At 33.2% G+C, this 24,951-nt stretch overlaps 1 protein-coding gene, 1 long non-coding RNA gene and 1 pseudogene across 2 annotated transcripts; all 3 read left to right on the top strand.

Annotated features, from left to right (window-relative positions):
- Nucleotides 1-10,103: 10,103 nt before the first annotated feature.
- Nucleotides 10,104-10,851, top strand: LOC8270272 (protein phosphatase 1 regulatory subunit INH3). The gene has a single exon (XM_002516284.4). The coding sequence runs from the start codon at nucleotides 10,228-10,230 to the stop codon at nucleotides 10,600-10,602; it is 375 nt and encodes a 124-aa protein (XP_002516330.1). The 5' UTR covers nucleotides 10,104-10,227; the 3' UTR covers nucleotides 10,603-10,851.
- A 151-nt stretch (nucleotides 10,852-11,002) lies between these two features.
- Nucleotides 11,003-13,247, top strand: LOC112534378 (annotated as a pseudogene).
- Nucleotides 13,248-14,689: 1,442 nt separating this feature from the next.
- LOC125370719 lies at nucleotides 14,690-18,205 on the top strand. The gene is made up of 2 exons (XR_007216776.1): nucleotides 14,690-15,403; nucleotides 17,947-18,205. It is a non-coding gene; the product is annotated as an uncharacterized LOC125370719 (long non-coding RNA).
- Nucleotides 18,206-24,951: the final 6,746 nt, after the last annotated feature.

The raw sequence follows: 24,951 nt of genomic DNA on the forward strand, positions 1-24,951 counted from the left end.
ATGTATTAGGAAAGTAATAATAAGGATTTACAAGACTATTCTAGGGCAGCATGCAATCATATGTTATTCAGGAACCTAAGGGAATGAGCTATGTTATTATATAAGCTTTGGCTAGGATAAACAGACTTAGTTTCCCTTATCAAAGAGAACCCTTTTTCTACTAGGGGAGGCTTATCCCTTTTATATAGCTAAGCTGAGTGTTATTGCCACTTGACGCGATAAGCCTTTTGCCCCCAATGTGCGCAAGGGTAGTGATTATCAATAATATGCAACATCTCTTATTCCAGTGGAATTGGGATATCCTATATACTAATGCTACTGTGGGAAACAGGGTGTCTTAACTTCAATGCACATGATGCAAAGCTGAATTAATAAAACCAAGAAAATGAAAAGCCTTGGAGTCAATTCGAATGAACTTCTCACTATGTCCTCGTGAAGTTACCACTAATTTTTTGACAATTTAGGGCATGCCCCAAGCAGTATGTGACTACATCATTGTGTCAAAGGTTGCCTCATTTATACCAGGCCTGTTTCGAAATGGGTCATCCGGGAGAAAGTCTCAAGAGATCACGACAACTATAATTGGAGTAGGTTGGGAGTCACCACCCAAGAAAGATAACTGGGACAAATTGAGAAAGGCGAAGGATGGTGGCTCGAATTCTTTACGGAGAGCCCAACTTTCCCCCTCCCCGAATCGGAGAGTTGGGTTCAAAAAGTTAGGTACGTGCTAAGAAGGGGTTAAATACCCTAACACGCCTGAATACAAAGTCCGGCCTCCACTAGACTTTAAGGCTTTTGGTTTACCTAATCATACTAACCTAGCTTGGTTACTACCTATTTTTTTATGAAGATATTTTATTATCTTTGTTAAATATACATAAGTGGGCGGAAAAATTACTAACTTAGCATGCATCTACCTAAATGGAAGGCACATTGGTGCCACTAGTCCTAAGGGAGGTATGATGTACCCTAAATTTTATCTAACATGCATAGGTGACTAAGTAGGAACCTGTTTTTATTAGACATGTGGGTGACGAGTTCATTATACCTTAAGTTAATTAGGTGAGTGAAAGTGGAATGTAGAAACTCATATTGATAAGTTGATTCGTTTTAATTAACATGTGAGGTGATCAATCAACCTTAGTCTAGTTTACCTTTAACATGTGAGGTGAAATCTAAGCATGACCAAATGAAATTAAAACTCAATCTAAAGAAAGAGTAAGAAGGAATTAAGGGGGTTACAAAATGGATTAACTAATATGGAGGATTAACTAACACCCTACAAAGTTTTAAAACATAAGCATGCAAACACATAAACATTATTAAATCCACATTTAACCTAAACTAAGGATGATCCTCATTAGAGCATTCAGTCAAGCATAATAGTCCTAACCTATACTATGAAGGAATAAAGTTAGTTTATTAATCATAAAAACCAATTAAGGCACTAAAAATGAAATTAAGCACATTAACATGTAAGTTACTCAAAACATACCAAAAGTAGAAACTTGGCATGCAATAGTTAGAGCTAACTTACTATAAAAGAAAAATAGAAAATAAAATCATCTAATTAACCCTAATCATATTGCTAATCACCTCCTGAGCTTACTTAGCATGCAAATCATATATTTATAGGCTTAACTTACCAAAATAACTACTTTAACTTCTAAAGATGCAAACTTTAAACATGTTAACTTAAAACCTAACATATATCAACCGTAATTAAAACTAACAAGCCTATTAAACCTTAATCATTTCATTAATCATACATTTAAAGCCTAATTAAGCATATTCAGCATAAGAGATATTTTAACTCAAAATTAACTTAAAAACCTACCTAATCATATTAAATCTACTTTAAACCTACTGGATAGAAGTTGAAAATACTCAATAATCATTAAATATGACATACAAACAGATTTAAAACTCTAGATCTACCAAAAATAACATAAATGGAAGCTTGAAGCTTCTATGGGCTTACCTTGTGTGGAATAAGGCTTAGCCCATATGGGGTAAGCTTACAAAAGCTTTCAAGCTTTTTTTTTTTGCCCCCTTTTTAGTGGAAATCCTTTTGTAACTCAATAAAAAGGTTACATAGCAAAGACAATATGTATCAAAGCAAGTTTACTCTAGAGTTTTTGGCATACCTTTAAAGCTTTTCAAGGGAAATGAGGACTTTGAAGAGGAAAATTGGTTGCTTGAGCTCCTAGGACACCAATGGAGGCTCCAAAAGCTTCTAGAAAGGACCAAATAAACCTGTAAGATGGAAACTATGAGTGGGAAAAGAGGTTGTGGTAGTTTTGGGTAGTATTTTGTATGGGTAGAAAAAAAGGTGAAGATTTTATACTTGGAAGGGCTAAAGGTGAAAACTTATAAGGTGAAAGGGGGCTTTTGTTGTTAGAATGATCTAAAGGTGGTGGCTTGATATGGTTCTAGGGTTTTTAAGTGGCTAGTATAAGTTTTTGAGTAATAAGTTGGGTTTTGAAGACTTTAGGTTTGTATATGTATGAATGGAGATTAAGGTAAGAACTCTAGGATTTTTAGTGCATTGAAAAGGTTGTTGGAGGTGTTAAAAGCTAGGGTTTCAAGTGTGGTTAAGAGTGTATAAGTGTAGCTAAGGCTTTAAGAATGTAGAAGAGATGAATGTATATGGAAAATGATAGGTCTTTAGGGTTTTTTTTATGTTAATATTTTTCATTGATTGATGTTATTCAAGGGTCAAGGATTTAATTTTGGGTTCTTAGGAGTGAGTAAAATGGAGGCACATGTCTCTATAAAGGAATGTGTGTCTTAAATTCAACTTTCTAGGAAGATTGCCCATCTAAAGCCTTAAATGATATGAGGCGATCACCTAGCCCACATGGGCTTGGCCTTATTCCATATGGGCTTAGCTCAAGGCTTAGCCTATATTAAGCCCACACAGACTTAACTAAGCCTACATGGACTTAGCTAAGCCCACATGGAATTGGCTTAGCCCAAGAGGTATAGGCCTTAGCCCACATGGTGTAAGGTGGTTTTTCTAGGGTTTTGAGTCTTATTTGGCTCAATCTAGGGTTTTTAGGGTTTTAGGCCTTGATCTAGGGCTTGTGAGTGTGCTTTTCACATCCTCCCAATTATTGAGCGACCTCATCATTGTGTCAAGGTACCGTCCTTCATACTAGGCCCGTTTTTAATGAGTCTTTCGGTTAAGGGTCCTAAGGGATTATGAAAGGCCTTAAAACCATACCCGATAAGATTGGAACATGCTTTTGGAATGAGAATGACAACTTTGTATCCCTTACGAAGGGCCTGTTTCCCCCTCCTAAAATTATACATTCTAGGTTTAAAAAGTTACATATGAATAAGGAATGTTTATAAAAGCACCTTTATTCACCTAAGTTGTGACACATAGCCTCCATTAGAGTATATGAACCTTTGCTTAGCCTACTAATATTATCTTAACCGATTTTATCCTATATTCTTTTTATTCATCAACCTTTTTTTTTAATCCTTTTAGCATGTGAGGTGAGGAAGACAAGATCTAGCCTAAGGAGGGTATACTTTAGTACCTTAACTAGTCCCAGATGGGAGACACATTAGTACCTTTGCTAGTCCTAATTGGGAGGTACTTTACTACCTTAAATTTTATATCTTCACATGTGAAAGGTGACTAAATCAGAATCTAGTTATATTACCTGAGTCTAGGCGTCAAATTTATTATATTTTAGCATTTGAGGTGAACACATAATGAAGCACTGGAAGCTTATATTGGTAAGCTTGAATTATTTTAGAGTTGACATATGAGGTGCTCAGATAAATACTAGAGATTTTAGTTCTTTACACATGTGATGTGAGAGCCTAGAAAGTAATAAGATAAATGAATAAAGAAAGGGATTAAATGCTTAGGAAAAAATTATTACAAACCACGACCTTAAGGCCTCAAAGCACATGAATATAGGTAAAAGGTAACAAATAATAAATAAAGCATGCAATTATAGGAAAATCAAATGGAAAAAAAAGTAAAAATAAAATAATTAAGCAAGCAATTAATTAAGAATTGACAAACATTAATTAAAATAGGGTTGGAAGTCCACATACATGTTCAGGGTTTGGAAACCCAAAGTCAGCGAAATGGTAACCAAAACAGCAAAACGATGTGAAATAGGGACTATTAAGGTTGAACCTATACGGGTACAGGCTAAAACCATACGAGTTCAGGCTTTTAGAAGCCCAAAATCACAAAACAACAACGAAAAAAATAAAAACGATAATGCATGAGACTATTAAGGTTGAACCCGTGTGGGTACAGGTTAAACTCATGTGAGTTTAAGCTTCTAGTAACCCGAAAGTGCAAATCAATCACATTTTATGCTAATAGCTTGAATCCAAAGAGTTTAGGATTGAACCTGCGAGTATGGGGTTGAACTAGCGCGTGTTCAACCTATAGAGAGGAAAACAAATGGGTTTTGCACCCTAAATTATAAGAAAATGAAAATGAAGTAAAATATAATGAAGAATAAAAGTTAAACACAAGAAAATAACACTAAATTTCAAATAAAATTATATTTTCACCCACAAATGGTGGGTTTTAATTGAAAACTCAAATTAAAATGGTTTTAAATGAAAGGTGATGTATAAGATTTAGAAAATACTATCTAAAGATCTTGATGTATATATGGGAGTAGGGTATTTTGTGTTTAGGATATGGGGGTTGAAAGAGAAGAGAGAGAAGTATGATGGTTAGGGCTTTTTGTGTATGTATGTATGTAGGTGTGTCAAAAATTAGGGAGGAAAGAAGAGAAAGAGATGAATATGTATATGGTTTTTAAGGTTTAAAATAGTGGTTAAAATATTTTAGGAGGGTGGAAATTAGGGGGCTAGGACGATGCCACGTCATAATGAGTTTTTATCTTAAAACGACATAACATGAAGTTGGAGACGCTTTGCCTTAGCCTAAATATGTGCAGGTTCAGCTTGAACATGAGCGAGGTCAGTCTATTAGCTAAGCCAAAGTGTGGTTTTTCTTGGGTTCTAGGGCTTTAGGGTCATCCTTAAGGTATTTCCATAGGTTTAACATATGTCATTCATTCAAAAGCATTCCACCAATTAAAATGTCTCATCGTCGAGCTTATAAAAATAAAAATCTTATGTTAACATGGTTTATATTTCAGGGTTTGTAAGGGCTTAGCTGTTGGTTTCAAGGTTTTGGTGTGACATCGGTTCATTCTAGAGCTTCTTGGTGCCTAACGGTGTCTTTTATAGCTTTTTTCCTTCACTATCTCAAAGTTCAGTCTAATGGACTTATCTTAGTCTCGTCATCAAGCTTGTATAATGAAGGAGCAAAAGTTAAGTAATAACATGGTTATTGTTGTACTAAAATTCTTTAGATTAAAAGGTTCAATGATAATGGTCAAGTGTTAAGTCACATTCCCATCAAATGTGACAACACTAGTGTAATATATCTATCTAAGAATCTCATTTAACATTCTAAGAGTAAGTATATAGATATAAAATATTATTTCTTAATATCATATCTAAAATGGTGATGTTGTGTTATATTTTTTTAATATAAGTAACCAATTGGTTTATATCTTCACAAAGTCTCTCAATGAAGAAATATTGAATCTTATTAAAAGAGAGCTGAGTACGCTCGATAGAAGCTCACTTGAATAAATCCTTGTTTGATCTATATGCATGTATGTTTGAGTGGTAGTGTGCTGTGAATCTTATTGATGCATTCAATGACTTAGATCCATTTTCATCACATTTACATATATTTTAACTTTCATAATTCTCTTACTTCTTAATTTTGAGTTTTCTCTCTCTAAATTATATTCTCAAGCATTTCTTCTCACCATTTCACGCATCTCACATGTCATTAATAGCCTTTAAGCAAAAGACCAAGGCTCTAAGGGAAAAGGAAAAGCACAAGATCAAGATACTCTAGCATCCTGCCTTGACGTTTCAACAAAAATGAAAGAGATCTCTCAAGAGGCTAGAACCAAGTACAAGGCTCTAGCAAGTAAAAAGTTGGAAGCATCTAGATTACCTTAAATATAGATTATTGAAAGTTATGAAGATGTTCTCAAGCACCTCAGCAACATTCAAATTGATAGACTTGTCTATTGCAATGTTGATGGATATAAATAACTCAAAATGGAGTTTTTGAGTTCTTTGGAAATGAGCAAGAGAAATAGTGGAGATTTGGGATAATATAGGATCTCCTTCTACATGTTTTGGCAAACTCACAATGACGGATTTTGAGAATGTGTTCAACTTTCAATCTCATGGCATCATAGCCCTTAGAGGTAAGTCTTGTTTAATTTTGGAAGTCTATTACAATTCAAACCAAACTTGACAAGAACTCTAATGCCAAACACTTCAAATTCCTTCTTCATTAAACCTTTCATAGGATCATACCCTCACTCTTCGTGGAGGATATAATGGTAATGAGAAAATAACCAAAGGATCTTTGCATTCTCTTTTGCATGATCAGCAATAAACCCATCTAACTATCCTATTTTCTGATTGACCACTTCAGCTATCTAGCTAAATCCTCTCATGGATGCATTTTAGTTTCATCATTTATGTCCATGATTGCCAACTACTTCATACTTCTTACTCCTTCCAACCTAGTCCACCTAAGACACCCTTTACCCATGAGCTCTAATTACATTATCCTCTAATACTTTCTTCATTCCAAAGTTATCAATAAAGTGGGGGTTGATGCTTATAAAACTATTTTGGGTGTAAGTTCTATCTCTATCATGGAGCAAGTTAGGGTTAAAAAGAGGTTAAGATTGAACATTAAAGGCCAAAAGGAAGAAGAGGTAGAGAAAACTCTAGTGAGGAGGCAAGAGCGGAATAAGAGACAGGTGTCCCTCAAGGATGTGTCACCCTAAGGGATAAGATGATGATTTTCATGACCATGAAAGCCAAGAAATTAAGAAATTTTCTAAGCTCATTAAGTATGTTTATGAAGATATGATTGAGATGCAAAAGCATCATGGCATTCCTACTTGTCATCCAAATTTTTGGAGGCTATCTGAGGATGATAGTAATGAAGAAGAAGATGAATAAGAATCTAGTAGTTCTAAGGATCTTTACGGCTATTAATCTTAATTCATGCATTTGATGTTTTCTTACTCTTTATTATGTTTTTCTTTGTTTCTAATTTCTTTATCTCTTAGGCATTTGTGGTCATTACATCTTACATCTCTTGTATTTACCTATTTTAATGCAATCTTCCATTATTTACATACTTATCTTCTTTCATTTTCTTTTATCTCTATTGTTGTGCAATGTCTAGTTCTTCCATTTTCTTGTCATTATTTGTGTTTATTTTTTATCTTGACAAAAAGGGAGAAATGACACATTGAGTAAAGGAAAAATGGTGAAAAATGACATAATTTGGTAGTGACACACAAAAGGGGAGAAATGGTAAATGGTATACATAAAAAGGGAGAAATGGTATCAATACTCTAAGAGGGAGAAATATTAAGTAATATAAAGGGCGTTGCAAGGATTAAATCCTTAATTTAGAGTTAATGGTTTAAAAAAGGATAATAGGGAGATATATCATTTTTTAGTAGTGTAAATCCCTTGTTTATTCTCTTTATAACATTGAATTTGCATTACTTATTTTATTCTATCTCTTTAACCTAATTTGTTTGTCAAGATAAAAAAAGGAGAAGATTGTTAGCCTAGATGTTTCCATCATTATGCTAAAGTCTCTAATTTTGTTTTTGACTCCCAAATTGAGTCTAGTACTAATAATCTATTTAGTATTTCCTCCTCTATAGAAATTTTCTTAGAAGTCAGTTTGTCCAAGAATTGCGACCGCACCTTCCCTAGCGACCACGAAATGCAAGCATAATAGAGGAGACTGTCTTAGGATTAAACATGACCAGACATATAGTAGGCGCAAACGCAAAACTCAACAGTATTAAGGCAGTAGCTTTCGGCATATTAAGGTTCAAAATCGGGATCGTTCCCACAAAGCGGGACTGTTATTTTCATGCTTTAGGATCGTTGCAAACTACCAACAGATACTTTTGAAGTGTCGAATCCATGTTTGCCACTCTGATAGTGCATTTAATGCACATCTTAAAGTAGAAAGAAAGGGTTTTTGGGCATTGTACGAGTAATGTCTACTCAAGATCTTTAAGGTATAAATACCACCTCAAATGGCCTTAAATTGTTGATCAACAACCTTCAAAAGCCAATATTTATTTTGCTTAAATTTCTACTCTTCTTACAATCATTTTCCTGTAAATTAAGTGAATTTGGTTGTTGCAAGAGCTATTATTACTTTTGTGAGTGTTAGTGAAAATACTTGGGTTGGGTTTGAGAGTTAGTCTAGACAATATGATTCCTGACTTCTTTCTCTCATTCAAAATCATGCATGAGATTTTTATCTCACATGGCTCCTAAGTGATAAGAGAAAGAAGATGAGTTTTTCTTTCTTTTTTGATTACTTTCCTCGCATATGTATGAGACTGAATCCGTTTGATTTCTAAAAAGAATTATTAATCCTTAACTTTTCGAGGAATTCTTCATAAATGGCTGTGAATGACCGATTTTTCTTAATCTTTTCGACCTTTTGGTTCCATAGGAGCAAGTTAGAAAGACTGAGAAATAGAACCATCTAATTTGATTCGTTCTCAATAGCCATGAGATGATCATCTTAGGCTGATCCTTTTATCAGTTGTGTGTTAGCCATAAAAGACAAATTGTAAGGTTTGGCATGAGCCAAAACATGAAGTTGGGAATAAGTTTAAGAAACTCCATTATAAGTGTGTACTGAGTTAGTGGATACCCAATTGTAAATTGGAGAGTGAACATAGAGTTGGTTAATCCCCAAACCACTATAAACTTTTTGTTCTTCTTCTCTAACCTTCCTACTTATCAAAATTTAATTTTCCATCATTCTTCCATTCACCAATTCAAACCTCCATTTTTGGTTCAAAAGAAGCCTATAGTACTACAGGCTTTTTTGTAGTAGGAAAGCTGCCTTTTGCGGTAATGCTTTCTCATGGTAAGTTTGGTGGTCCGTGGAGTCCGTTTTGATGTTTGATCTTCTTTTTTAATTGTTCATATCTCTATATAGCCTCTAAAGGGCGTTAGAAACATGTATCCTCTCTCACTATGAGCAGTTCTTTTTGAAGTGCACATGGTGATAGTGAACATATGAATATCTCAGTTCGTTCGGAGGCATGCTATAATAAAATGAATACGAAATAGTATCATCTATTTACTATCTTAAATATGTCAAATTTTATCCAATATTGTTTAGGTCTTAAATTTTAGTGTATTTTTCAGTTTTCGGTAAAATTGATGTAGACGGTGCATCTTAAATCTATTTCAGGTGCATAAATGCTTAAAAATAGAGAAAACAATACAATTCCAAAAATATTATTGATGCATGAACCTGAGTTCAGATGAAGTCAGAACCATATTGCCTTGATTTCGGACAAACAAAAATTGTTATATTCTTTTATGAATATGAGGAGCGCCCATACATTTTCACATTTTTTCTCTCTCTAAGTTTAGAGCTTCTCTCTCTAAATATTTCATTTGTTTGTTTTTTGTTGTTTTTACATCCAATGGCTTCCAACTTGAGTCTCTCCATTGTACATCGGGAAAGCTACTATGTCCCACGAGAAAATTTAGATTCTAGTAATCGGTTGCAGGGAGTTAGAAACTCATATTTTTTTCAGTCTTTTTTAGTATTACTCTTTCAGGGTCAGATTCAAATTTAATTTGAGTGGACAATTATTAAATTATTATTTTTTATTAGAAATTAAGTTTAAATATTATTAAAATATAAAATTTCATTTTAATTTTATAAAAGTATAATTTTATATAATTTTAATAATATTTCTAAATTTGAAATATTTAGTTCAATATATTATTTAATTATTTTTTAAATAATATAAGTAAATTGCGGTAGATTGAAAATATTATTTAATCTAACTTAATAAACTATTTTTTTATATAATTTGATATTACAAATCTAAGGATCAAATTGAATTAAAATTCTTGTATTAAATAAATACTTTAGCTTGGCTGAATTGATTATTTTTACTAAATTATTTAATAAATTGCCAAAAAAACATTAAAATTTGAGCTTATTGTCTATCGACCTCAAGTCTAGGGGCAAAATCGGCACTTTAGCCCATTAATTACCAGTGGAACCGTAAAATGGCAGTCATTGTTGTCATATGAATCTTAATTTCTAAATTCCTAATGGCTCGACCCACGAACACCACCACAAGCAGCGTCACGGCGATAAGACCATTATCGACGCCTTCTGCCGGCACCGTTACCGCCACTGTTACTGTAGAAAACAACAACAGACAACAACAACAGCCACCACAAACCCTAGTATTAAGGTTAAAACGGAAAGAGAAGAAGGTTACCTGGAAAGAGGGCACCGTAGACAACGAGTTCATGCAAAAGAAGAGCTCCAAAAAGTGTTGCATCTTCCACAAGGACAAGCCCTTTGATGAAGATTGTAGCGATGATGATGATGATAACGATCATAATCATGATGATCATAAATCTGATGGGGCATGTTCTTCTAAGGACAACGGTCCCGATTCAAATTTAGCGGCTGATTAATCGCCGTCTTCTTTGGTCGAAAAACAAAGAATTGGGACCTTGATATGCTTGTTGTTGATGTTAATTTTCCTGCTATCTCACATCTATATCATTTGTTTTTGTTTCGGATTTGTTTCTTTTTAATATAAGAAGAGCAGAACAAGAATTATTAATTGACTGGTACTTTAGTTGCCTAATCTTTGTGGAACTGGTTGTTGTTGTTCAATGAAACCTAATCGTTCCTCCATTGAAATAAAATTTCTTAGGTAATTGAATCTGTTTGATTTGCTCTTAACATTTTCTAGGAAGATTAGAGTCTTTGGGCAATTGAATACCTTTGCTGCTTCTTATTACATATATTCAAAATCTGGCCTCGTGTGATTGTGCTATTTAGTCTAATATCTCCATTTAATAGTTTACTTTAGTTTTCTTTCTAAAGCTGCGAATAATTAGTTAAAGCCTTATGATGCCTAAGTCTCGTGGCTTGAGCTTGCTTCTACCTCTGCCTGATGATGCCTAAGTCTCGTGGCTTGAGCTTGCTTCTACCTCTGCCTGATGATGTATTTGCCATTATATCTGTCTGGGACACTCTTGCCCAGGGTCATATGCAATCTCAGCCTTGCCTCCGTTGAAAAGTTTGGCCAACTCAATGTGATATGGTGGGATTTGTTCCTCATAGGAACCTGCTTGAGTTGCTAAAAGGATGTCATGTTACAGGACCCTTTGTCGCTTCTTTGTTAGTGTTAAACCACTGATAGGAATTTGGTTTAATCAAAATCCTGAGCTAGGTAATGGTGTATATGTGATCCCTGGCCTTGTGTCTATTTCAGGATGTCGAATAATACCGTAAGAGCTTGGCCCTCGCCTTATACTATGGGCACCTGTATTTGATAAAATAAGAAATCTTGATGGTTTTGTTTTATTTTGATTTGTCACATGGAAGAGAAAAAGGAATTAACTATGTTTATCCTGGATCGGTCAAGGGTGCAGTGTACTAATGCTTGAGGTTGAGGCTAGAGTGGCAATTTATTATTGCTTAGTAAAAGCTTTGCTTTTAAATCAGAGGAGTTATGACGATAATTTCCAGGTCAAATTGTGGATCCTTGAGATCGCATAGGTTGCTTGGATAGTGTAATGTCAAGGTGCCATTTAGCTGCTTCATTCTTAGTGAAGGAAGAAAGTTGATTGAGGTTGTAATGGGTCATAGTTGTTCTGTCGTGCCTGATTCAGCAAATGAGCCTCAAGCTTCTTGGCGGAGTGATGACAAGACTTTCAGAAAGAAATTATGCTCTTATTTTAAAGGTTAAGCCACCATTTGCAAACGTATAATCTTGGGAGAGGTTGGTTTGCTTGGAAGGGAAGTCCTGCACTGCCTGCAGATATTACTAAACTGCAGCTGAGTGAGATTGAAAAGAGCCTTGATCACTCAAGTGGGTTTCATAGTTCTCCAAATGGGGATGGTTTAACAAAATCCATCATGGAGAGACTCTCAGTCAGCATTCTAGGTCCAGCCTTAAAATTTTCTGGGGAAGTCTCCCTGTACAAATGGCAGTCCCATACTTCAAAAGATAATTCTTCATATTTTTGAGATCAAGTGATACAAAGGACTGAAGTTACATGCTTCCACTGCTAGGCTATCTTCTTATTGTGCATGACCAAGCATCGATTGCTCCCATAGGAACCTGAAGGGAAAAGGCAACTCATGGCTACCAAAATATTGGAAACACACATGTTCTTCATCAATGGCTCAGCTTTGTTTATAGTGAATATTGCTAGCCTTCACAGGATCCATTCCTGTGAGTGCATGCATTTTCAGGTGTGGGTGTTGCAAATGGATTTATTTTCAGATATCCTGGCTCAAAGCCTGGTTCTTTCTTCGTAATCAAATGGTCTTCTTGCTTTCATTTGGAAGGAGTCCGGAACTGTCTTGACCATGCAAAGACTGGATTGCAAGAGCTTTTGAAGAAAAGTGAATGGGTACCTGCTCCACCTCTGAATGCCAACTTTTCATATTTGAAATAAACCTTCTCAAACGTTTTCCTAGCTTCTCAAATGCCTCAACTTGTTTGTTTTCACCAAGGTTTGCATTCTTTATGGAATGCTTATTTTGCATTTTTATTCTTTTAATCAATATCAAATGTCTTCTTGAATTACATCTCAGTTTATCTCAAGTAGTTCTTTTTTTTCCCCTTGTGCTTCTGTTGCATTAATAATGGTCTTTGTTCTTCTTAAATATTCTCTGCTCATGCCTTTGTCATTTGGATCTCTGTGTCAATGTGAAAGGCCTCAGGATATGTTATGGTACTTACGGAATGGTAAAAGATGCCATTATAGTTGACAAGGCTGATTCTCTTTTAATTAAACTATGCAAGTTTTCAAAAAAAGAAGGCCTTGCTGAAAACCATTTGAAACTTGAAAAACCGAAAAGCATTAAATTATTTCCCATGGTGGCTTTTGGCTTCCAGTATCCCCTGGTTCCTTTTACCCACTGCAACTTGCAAATCTGCACTAGCTTTACAAGTGTCAAACATTATTTGATGTTGCTCTCTCACTCTTCACTGCTGAGCAAAACATTAGCAATTTCTATCTTGTTAAATGGTTGTTTTTGGCTTTTTAGTTGCATGGCTGCTGGGGTTTCATCTCTTGGAGTCTTTGTTTGGTATAAATAGTCTTACCTCCCAGGAAGCTGAATTCCTAAGGAAGTTATTTTTCAGGAATTAAAAATTAAAAGTTTAGTATATAATTTGACTTCCTAGATAATAGAAATTTTGTTGCTTTTCATATATTTTAAAAGACAGTAATATCTTTAATAAAATTATTGTTAATTTTTTTTAGATATTTAAGTGAGGATATATTGATCAATTAAGTTCATTTAACTAGTTCCTACTTCTCTAGTCCCCCTAAATAAGTTACTTCTACTATACAAGGCAAGTTGAGTTGTCTACTTCCCAGAAAGTTCTTATTATCTTGCAATCCAAACACAATTAAAATCTTACTTTAACACTTCCTCTCCTTGCTCCATACCAAACCATTCCTAAGGATTGCGTTGTAAATTTAGAGTTTGATGTTGGTGGCGAAAGGACTGCCTTTGCCATTTGCTAGGGTGGAGAAAACGGGACTTGTATTTTGTACTTATATTACTATATGAGTACCTGAGTTTTGCATGGGCTTATAGTAATTTTCTTAACATGTAAGTTCTTTTTCTCTAATTAATATATAATTTTTAAATTAGTAATGAAGTTAATTTAATAACATATTCATGTCCAATAGAATTAAAAGAATGAAAAGAGACTCTGTCACTTTTTGTTTAACTTTTAGGGTGTGTGTTGGTGGCTGGGGGGTGGGGTTGGGTTTATACAATAGGACATTGAATCTGTTTAGTTAGAAATTATACCAGATTGGATAACCCTTTGAATAATAAATGGCTAGCTGTTGTTAATTGTTAAGTCAATATCTTTGTTTTAGCTTTCATAAATGTAGTTGTTAGACAGTGTTGGAGCTTCCTGAATTCCAAAACCAGGAAAGATAAATGAATATTTGGAGATAGTGTGTTTTGGGGTGTAAAGAGATACTGAAGGTTTCATTAATTATTATTCTTGTTACTCTTTAGTTAGCTTTTTCTGTTTTTACCTTAGACATAAAAAAAAAAAAGGGTTCTATTGTGTTCAGTTAATCTTTTGTGATTTGCAGCTTTGTTTTCAATGAAGTTGGCACTGCTTTAATTCTATTAGGAGTTCTATTCTTATCATTAAAGACGTATGCCTAATCATAGTTGTGTAAGTGCTATATTTGGATAAAATTTACCTCTTTTTGTCGGGTAAATTGCTCCGGTGGTACTAAATTTTTGCTACTTATGTCGAATTGGTATTAAATTTTTAATTTATTTCTTTTTAATACCGCACCTATTATTCCTGTTATAATTGGCACTAGCAATTGAGGATCCGGTAACATTTTATACATATGGCAGTGATAGTCCATGTAAGGATAAAAAGAAAAACACATCACTTGCTTGCATGTAAAACTAATCCTATTCACTCAAATGAGTTCCCACGTGTTTTGAATAATAATCCTAATTTCTTTTTACTATAATTTTTTTCTCTCACTTGATTGTTTACACAATCTTGAACACCTGAAATTCTTATACAATTCAATCTTGAGAGGTAGAAACTTTCCAGGACTTGCTTGGAAAAGATAGAGCTTGATTTCGTTAAAGATAAAGCTAAAATGTCTGCATTGTTACTCTTGATTGCTAAAAAAGGGTTATTCAACCTCAATGGCTACAATCATATAGGAAGGGGCAACAGAGGAGCAAAGAAAGTTTCAGCTGTTTTGCATGCAGCACAAGCTGCAATTCAAGTCCATCAACTAACAACTCAGAATCCTAGACCTGAATCAACAAAACTAAAGTGGAGAAATCTAGTTCTCAATGGATCATTTCAACTGAAATTAAAGTAACGGCAACAAAAACACCTTAAGGAACCACAAATCAATTAGTGTCAAGGCGTATTTTGTCGTGATCTTGCTACAATTGGGAATTTACTAACTTAAGTTGGCTTTAGTCGTCCAATCCAATCAATTACGAGGCACTGAGATGCTAAGTATAACACCCCAAGAAAAGGAAAAAAGCCAAAAAAAAAAAATCAAATCTTTTTGAGATGTTATCAACGGGAGAATCTTTGGTTCATTCTCAACAAAAGTCACCAAATCATATGTTCCTTTCACTAAAAGAATTACAGAATCGCATTTGAATTACCTTTGCAAAAATGGTCGTTTAAATGAGGTCGTATCTGCTCTTGAATTGACAGCTCAACATGGCTCTAAGGTATTACCTAAAACCTTCATCAGTTTACTCCAATCCCGCATCAACTGTAATTTTGTTACTCTTTGTCGCAAGGTCCATGCTCGTTTTCACTTGGTCCAGGAAGGAAACTCGTTTCTTGAGACTAAGCTAGTTATCATGCTAGCGAATTTGTGGGTCTTTAAGTGATGCACATAAATTGTTTGGCGAAATGCATGAGAGAAACGTGTACACCTAGTCTGCAATGATTAGTGTTTTTCTAAAGAGCATAGGTTGAAGGAAGTAGTGGAATTGAAAACAACATGTAGAAGCCAATTGAGTGAGTAAGATAAGTTTACATGTAAGCAAGTGATGTGTTCTTTTCTTTAAGCTTATGTGGATTGTCGGCTGCCATATGTGCAAAAATGTCACCGAATCTCCAATTGATACTGCCAATTTATAACAGAAATAATAAATGCAGTATTAAAAAGAAATAAATTAAAAGTCTAGTATCAATCGGACATAAGTGGCAAAGGAAGTTTAGTGCTCTTTCTGTTCATGCCCTTCTATGGAAGTTTATAATTCACTAATCTAACTATGGTCATACGACAAAGCAGTGTCTAAGATCAAGTGGCCTTGATGTTAATAGTAAGATTTCATGTTGTTATCGTTTTATCAGTGATGTTTTTCGTAATTGTGTATTAGATGACTATAAATCATGCAGGTATCTAGTGCTCTAGAGTGAACGTTAATTTCACTGTTTTAAGTCCCTGTTAGGTTTCCTAGCAATTCTCAAGTAGTTTCATTGAGCTGTCTCTTGGTAACTTGCACATGATTAATTCCATTAATTGAAATTTGTTTTCACATTCCTACTATTTATTGACATGCATGTTCACTTTGTTCTTACGAACATGATGATATATTTGGTATTTACAATCTACTATTGCAGAATTATTGGCTTTTTTACTGTAATCTAATGTTATTTTAGTTGAAATCTATTAAAATTTTTATTTTATTTAAAAAAAATACATAGGAGGAAAAGTAAAATAGAAATAATAAAGTTGAATGAGATATTTTGATGCTATAAGATTCATTGATAAATTAATATGAAATTCATTTGAAAATTCTATCTATTTTATTATAATTTAGTTTAGCTATAATCAATTTTATACAGAATTGGATATATAAAATTCTAAATTAATTTTCACTTTATTCAAAGCATAGAGTTTGCAAATGAATTTTATAAATTTTATGGATTTCAATCAAATACAATGTAAATAAAATTAGTATAAAATGTGGTTTTTATTTTGTTATTGATATCCTAAACAACAAGTAGGGAAAATAAGGAAAAATTTGAAATGAGGTTTACATGGGTGACTAGGAGATTTTACATGAAGGCACCTATTAACAAAGATGTTGAGAGCTTTAATGTGTTGCTATCAAATGGTTTAATAAGAGAAATGGGTTTGAAAGGAGTAGTATTTTAGTCATACACAGTGTTTGATTAAAATTTATGAAATTTATTTATAAATATAAAATTTATATACTTTAAATATAATGTAAGTTAATTTAGAATTCTATATAATCAAATTTCTGTGAAATTGATTATAGCTAAACTAAATTCTAACAAAATAAGTAGAATTCTCAAATAAATTCTACATGAGTAAGTTAATATATTTCATAAAACTAAAGTATTTCTTTCAACTTTATCATTTTCATATTATTTTATATTTCATATTTTTTTCTCAAATAAAATGATTTTTTTAATGAATTTTAACTAAACATAACATTAATTTCTATTTTTTCAAATTTTAGTCAAAACTTAAATCAGATTGAGGCTAGATTGGAAAAGATTGAAACTATCATTAGTGTAGATAGGATGCTTTATAAGTTTCGAAGTGAGGTCAAATTTATTGAGAAAGTTGGTGAAAAGGGTTAGCATTTAGTAGAACAAAAATATCTTTTCTTTTCCTATATTTTAATTCGTGCTCTAGGATAAATCTCAAAACTTCATTAGTAGATTGCAAATTGTATTATGTTTTAATCCATTGGTAACTGCATGTAGTTCTTACAAGATTACAAGTGCCGTTGTTTGTATTGATACCTGAACAAGATCTATATTCTTGTACACTATATTCATTAGCTAGCTGTAGGCTTTGATTATAATTGGATAGAAGGTACAAGGTATTATCAGTATTTGTAGATACGTGATATAGATTTATAGGTAATGAAAAATCTTTCTGAAGAACTCAAAACTTTCTCGATGGCGCAGCCATGGTATATGAGCACCATAAAACAAGGATGGGGAGACGATCATTGTAAAGGTCTAAATTTCTAGCATCTTAAATGTCCATGTATTTTTCTGGACTGGCAATATGGTGAAATCTATGCCTTTGTATTTCTTTTAACAAGAAATTCAAAAGTTGAAGCATGGGATTGCATCATTCATCAATTCCTTAAAACCCAAATGATATTCAAGCATACCGCACCATGTAGTCATTAGTTTACTTGCATCTCTTACTACAAATCTATGGTCAACGACTTTCTACTATTTGAAACATTCTTCTCTTTAATGTTGGCAATTTCAGTTTCATGTCCCCGTACAAGCAATGGAGAAATGTTTTGCTAGTTCTGATCCTACTTTCTTGAAAATTGGGCAATTAATCTCCCTTTATTTCTTACTAAATGACACTGGGCAACAGTGTTTTATGAGTTGGTTATTCTTCTAACTAAAGCATTGGAGGAAATCTATGGCAGAGTAATTGTCCCTGTGTCTGTTTCCAGATTCTTGTTGAAGTAAGAATGTGTAGTTTACTTAATTGGCTAATCTAAGTTTCATGTTTTCTGTTTGGCATCCTTCTTTGATACACCATTTTGTTCCAGACACATTAGGTGTTCAAATCTTATAAATTTCATTATGCACTAGAAATTTTTTTCTACCTTTTTAGATGTATTCATAATTGCCAAAGTTGGGAGCTTGCATTTGACAGTTCCCTGAACTCCCCTATTTGCAAGAAGACCCCTTGTGCTTAGCTCCATTTTTTGCCAGCTTTGATAAACTTTGAGTTGGATTTTACACATATTCTTAATACGCATCAAGGGGTGATAGGCCTCCCTCCAACAAGTCGGATCTATTCAAAATCTGGTTCCGGGTGTCAAATTTGACTTTCGTGGATATTTCTCGTTTTTGTTTTGCTTATTTTTTTGAAATAAAATTTGATTTAACCACCAAACTTGTTGCATGGATTTAATTTAATTTTTTTCTAATTTATAGATATTGTAGTCTAAATCTTTATATATTTAATTTAAATTAATTCTCTTTTAGATAAAAATGAAAGCGAATTAGACACCTAATAGGATAATAGATACAATAATAAATAAAAAAATATTTATTTTTAAAAATTAAATTAAATTATTAAAAAGGATAAAATTTAAAAAATAATTATGTAATTTGGTATTTTTATACTTGAAGGAGAGATGTGTTTCTCGTATCAAATGAGCAACACGTGTTTCATTTTTTAGTATTTTTACATACATTTAATGTTTCTCTTATTTTTTAAATTATAAATATTAATAAGAATATAAATATTTGATTAAATTATTATTTTTAATTAATTTAGTAACCAATTAGATATTTTGTGATCATAAAAAATATTAATATATATATTTTTAGCTTTAATCAAATTTAAGAAATAATTTTTTAAAATAAAATCTTAATATGTTTGTAAGATTTTTAATATATTGTTAGATGTCACATTACTTATAAAATCATAATTTGGTAATAGTCTATATTAAATATATATAAAGTCATATAAAAAATAATAAAAATATAATTATATATTTAAAAAATGCTAAGAAAATAAAACATGTGGTACTCCTTTAATACAAAAAATATCTAGATTCCTCAAATGAAAAAGTGTCAGACTATAAAATAATTTTTTAAACTTTATTCTCATTAAAATTAAAAATATTGATATTTAAAAAATAATCAAAGGCGATTATATTAATTGTATTAAAATAAAATTATTTTTAAAAATTATAAAAAAATGTGAAAATTATTATTTTTGATTTATTAAGAGAAAATAAATTTATATGTAAAATAAAATTAATTTGACTCAAATATGTAAATATTTAAATTAAAAAGTCTATAAATTTTGAAAGATTTAAAATGAATTCAAACAATAAAGGGCTTTTATTCCTCTTAGACTCTAATTGCCTCAAAACTCTTCTTTTCAAGTAGGTATTGCAAAATACAATAAATTCACATGAGAGCATATAATTTAGAAAAAAAATTACATCTTATATTTTTTTTAAATAATATATACTTTTATTTTATTTCAAATATTTTTCTTATTTTTAACTTTTTGTTTTTAGATATTTATATTTTTACACTTTATAATTTCACATTTCATATTTTTTTTTTTAAATAATTCCTTCTAAACTCTTTTTTTCTTAAATTGTTTTTAGTAATTTCTGGTTTTTCCTTCAGATTTATCTATTGCCTTATTTTTTTCGATTTCTTTTTTTTTTTTTTGGTTAAGCATGTTTATGTTTAGTTTTCTATTTGCTTTATTTTATTTATCTTAAGGTTTTATTTTGTTTTATCTGTAAATTTATTTTTTTCATGTCATAAAATGATTTGGTCAAATTTCTCTCACTATATATGGTTTATTATTATTATTTTTGTTCAAAATTAAGATAATATAAAATATAAACTTTTCATTAGATAAAAAATAATCTAACATAAATTAAGTTTAAATCTAACAAAAATTGTTGTCTCTAAGGGAATTGACACAATATTAGAATTTTTAGAACTTATAAGTTTAACAAAGGAAGAGAATAAGGTAATTTATAGTAGTTCGGGTGTTAACAAACCTCATATCAACTCTCTAATCTCCAATTGGAAATTTACTAACTCAATTAACTTATACGAAAGAATTTTCCAAATTTATCCTAAATTTAGTGTTTAAATTCATACCAAATCTATTACTTTTGTGTTTAGGCTAAGAGACAATTTTATTGAAATTTTCACTCACAAGGTTAGCTCTCAAACTCTTTTTTCTAAAGTGTTTAAGCTAACACTCAACCATTAAAAACATTTAGTGCTCTTCAACAATCCAAAAATACCAAAAAATTAGGAACTATATTCAAAGAATTAAGAAATTGAAATATAATAAGTTGAATTTAAGTAAAGTTGTTTGATACTCATAAATGGTCCTTAGAGTGAATATTTATAGTATAATCTATCCTATGATCATTAAAAATAGGTATAGGCCATATCTCCTTTACTCGCTTTAGGTTGTGCATTAATTTCACTATTAAAAGTTAATTGCAGCCGAGATGTCCATTTCACAGTCATGATTGGCAAATTGCGGTCTTTATTGCTAAATATTAATCACGAGATTCGTTTGTGTCTAATGACTAATCACACATGGCTTATTTTCATTGGTCCTCAATATGACCATTGACAGTTTGTTAATGATTAGAAATTCGTGATATCTACTCCTTTATTGTCGTCGTGATTCTTCTTTTATGTGCCTAGTTGCATTCGTGATAAAAGGCACAATATATACTATGACAACCTTTTAACAAGGTCACGGTGCAGGTGACAGTTGCAAGTGTGGTAATGATAGTAATTGTAACTTTAAGTTTTCAAGTCTTTGTCTGGAATGCGACAGTGAATCAAGGATGGCAGACTCAATGTGTTGATATTTAGGAATTTATATATCTCCCACATTATTAAGTTATTAATTTTTTAGAAGTATTTCTCCCACATTGCTAAATTAACAATGTTGAGGTACCTTCCAAGCCTATATAATAGATGCCTCACCTTGTTATTCTATCATCCAAAAAATAAGAGAAAAATAATTAACCTTGTTATTCTATCATCCAAAAAATAAGAGAAAAATATTAGAGAGTTAAGCAATTATTTTTCTCCTATTATAAAGAGAGAATTTTAATGTTTTCTCCTTTATAAATAGAGAGTTTGTAACTCCTATTATTTTCTTATAGTAAAATTCTTCTATCCTTGCCTATGGTTTTTACCCTAATTTGTTTAGGAGTTTTCCACGTAAATCTGTGTGTTCTATTGTGTATTTTGTCTTTCTTTATCTTTATTTTCTCAAATTATTAGCTGTGATTTTTCTCTATTAGGTTCATATTTTTCTACAATTGGTATCAGAGCCTGGTTGATAAGAAATTTCTTAAAATTCGGTGGTTGCAGCTCAGTCTGATCTTTCACATCAGAAGAGGGTTTTTTGAGGTTTCTTTGGTGCAAAAGAGCTTGTGCGGAGTAGTAAGAATACTTACAATTTAGGGAAGGTTCTGTCTAAGGAGATTGGTATTTAAGAGGTCCGCTTGTGACCCTCCAGTCTTTCCTGGGAACTTACCTAGTGAGTTGTGTTCATTACTGCGGTTCATTTTACAAGCTAAAAGGCATCGTTTATGATAGAAGCAATGGCGGCAAAATTTGAGATTGAAAAGTTCAACGGGAGTAATTTCTCACTATGGAAATTAAAGATAAAGGCTGTATTGAGAAAAGACAATTGTCTTGACTATCGGTGAAATGAGCAACACTCCGAGATGATAATAAGTGGAACGAGATGGATGGGAATGCTAATGCAAACCTTCATCTGGCACTTGCAGATGGGATCTTGTCCAGTATAGAAGAAAAGAAAATGACAAAGGAGATTTGGGACCACCTCACTAGACTGTACGAAGCTAAGTCATTACACAACAAAATTTTCCTTAAGAGGAAACTTTACACATTAAGAATGTCAGAATTTACTTCAATGACAGAGCACCTTAATGTCTTGAATACTATATTTTCTCAACTCACATCTTTGGGCTATAAAATAGAGTCACAAGAACGTGCAGAACTTCTACTCCAAAGTCTACCTGATTCATATGATCAACTCATCATCAATTTGACAAATAATGTTGTTACCGAAATTCTAGTCTTTGATGATATAGCAGCCGCTGTTCTTGAAGAAGAAAATTGGCGAAGGAACAAGGAAGACAAGCAGGCAGGTTCACAACAGGTGGAAGCCTTGATGGTGATGAGAAGGAGATCAACAGAACATGGTCCAAATGGGAGTCACAATCATGGTAGATCAAAATTAAAAAGTAAGAAGAATTATAAATGCTTCCATTATGGTAAGAAAGGTCACCTGAAGAGGGATTGTTGGAGTCTGAAGAATTCCAATCCTCAAGGAAATGTGGCATGCACTTCGGATGATGGAAATGTATTGTCTTTGTGAAGCGTGAATATCAACGAGAGCGGGGAAGAGATTTGCTGATGTATGGCTTCTTGACTCAGGAGCAACTTATCACATGACCTCTTGAAGAGAATGGTTCCATCATTATGAACCTATCTTAGGAGGATCTGTGTATAGTTGTGAAGATAATGTCTTAAAAATCATGAACCTTTGGAACTATCAGTTGAAGATGCATGGCCAGTGCAGTCCGTACTATTCAAGAAGTGCGACATGTGGAAGGTCCGAAGAAGAATTTGTTATCTCCGGGACAAATTTGGATGATCTTAATTGCATTATCAAAGTTCGGAAAGGAATCATGAAGATTAGCCAGAGAGCGCTTGTAATTATGAAAGGAGAAAAAATTCGCCGCTAATTTGTATATGTTTTTGGGAGAGACTATGCATGAAGCAGAAGCATCTGTTGCTTCAAGTAGTTCAAGCGAGAGATCTGCAATGGTGTGGCATCAGAAGCTTGGACATATGTCTGAACAAGGCATGAAGGTTCTTGCTGAGAAAAATCTACTTCCTGATCTCACAAAGGTGTCATTACCCTTTTGTGAGCATTGCATAACAAGCATCTACGATTCATACATCCAATTCTAGAAGCAAGGATGTTCTAGAATTAGTTCACTCTGATGTATGGCAAGCACCAGTTTCATCACTAGGAGGAGCTAAGTACTTTGTGTCCTTCATCGATGATTACTCCAGGAGATGTTGGGTGTATCCTATCAAGAGCAAGGGAGATGTATTTGCAATTTTCAAAACTTACAAAGCACGGGTTGAACTTGATTCAGGCAATAAGATCAAGTGTTTGAGGACAGATAATGGAGAAGAATACACAGGTAATGAATTTAATAGCTTTTGCAAGCAAGAAGGCATCAAGAGGCGTTCACTACGGCATACACTCCTCAACAAAATGGAGTGGCAGAGCGGATGAACAGAACTCACATTAGAAAGAACTAGAGCATTGTTGGGAGTACTGCAGGGCCTAAATAAGGCATTCAATGAGGCGTTAACACTGTTATGTGATTAACCGGTCTCCATCTACAACAATTGATCAAAAGACACTGATGGAGATGTGGACTGGGAAGCCAGTTGATTATTCAAACCTCCATATATTTGGAAGTCCTGTGTATGTGATGTTTAATACCCAAGAAACTGCAAAGCTGGATCCAAAATCCAGGAAGTGTTTGTTCTTGGGATATGCTAATAGTGTGAAGGGGTATTGCCTGTGGGATCCCACTGCCCACAAGGTTATAATTAGTAGGGATGTAATCTTCTTAGAAGATAAATTGAAGGGAGAAAATGATAGCACTTCAAAAGAAAATTCAGAGACTACAACTATACAGGTGGAAAGAAAGTCTACGGGAAGAAGATTCTTCCAAGGCACGAGCACGAAGAGGAAGAACCAGTCGAGTTTGAAGAGCCAGCCGAGTTTGAAGAGTCAGAACTTGGAAAGGGAAAACGTATAAAATTTACACCAACCTGGTAGAAAGATTATGATATAGGCAGTAATGTCGCATACTGTCTTCTAACTGAGGAAGGGGAGCCATTAACTCTCCAAGAAGCAATGAGCAGTTTAGATGCATCTCAGTGGATGGCAGCAATGCAAGAAGAGATGGAAGCTCTACATAAGAACAAGACTTGGGAGCTTGTGCCACTACCACAAGGAAGAAAGGCCATTGGCAACAAATGGGTCTTTAAGATCAAAAGAAATAGTGATGATCAAGTGGAGTGGTTTCGTGCAAGAATGGTGGTGAAAGGATATGCTCAGAAGGAAGGGATTGACTTCAATGATATATTTTTTCCTTTGGTTCGATTAACAACTGTTCGAGTAGTCTTGGCGATGTGTGCTATATTTGACTTACATCTAAAGCAGCTAGATGTGAAAACAGCTTTTCTTCATGGAGATCTTAAGGAAGAAATTTATATGCTCCAGCCAGAAGGTTTTGAAGAAAAAGGAAAGCGGAATTTGGTTTGTAGGTTGAACAAATCTTTATACGGTTTAAAGCAGGCGCCGAGGTGTTGGTATAAGAGATTTGATTCCTTCATCATGAGCCTTGGATACAACAGACTTAATTCAGACCCTTGTGCATATTTCAAGAGGTTTGGTAAAAGTGATTTTATTATCTTACTGTTGTATGTAGATGACATGTTGGTAGCAGGCCCCAATAAAGATCATATTGAAGAACTAAAGGCACAGTTGGCTAGGGAATTTGAAATGAAGGACTTGGGACCAGCAAACAAGATTCTAGGGATGCAAATTCAAGGGCGAAACAATAGGAAGATTTGGCTTTCTCAGAAAAATTATTTGAAGAAGGTCTTACGACGCTTCAAT

The sequence above is a fragment of the Ricinus communis genome, chromosome 7 (genome assembly GCF_019578655.1).
Source record: "Ricinus communis isolate WT05 ecotype wild-type chromosome 7, ASM1957865v1, whole genome shotgun sequence".
Classification (NCBI taxonomy): Eukaryota; Viridiplantae; Streptophyta; class Magnoliopsida; order Malpighiales; family Euphorbiaceae; genus Ricinus; species Ricinus communis.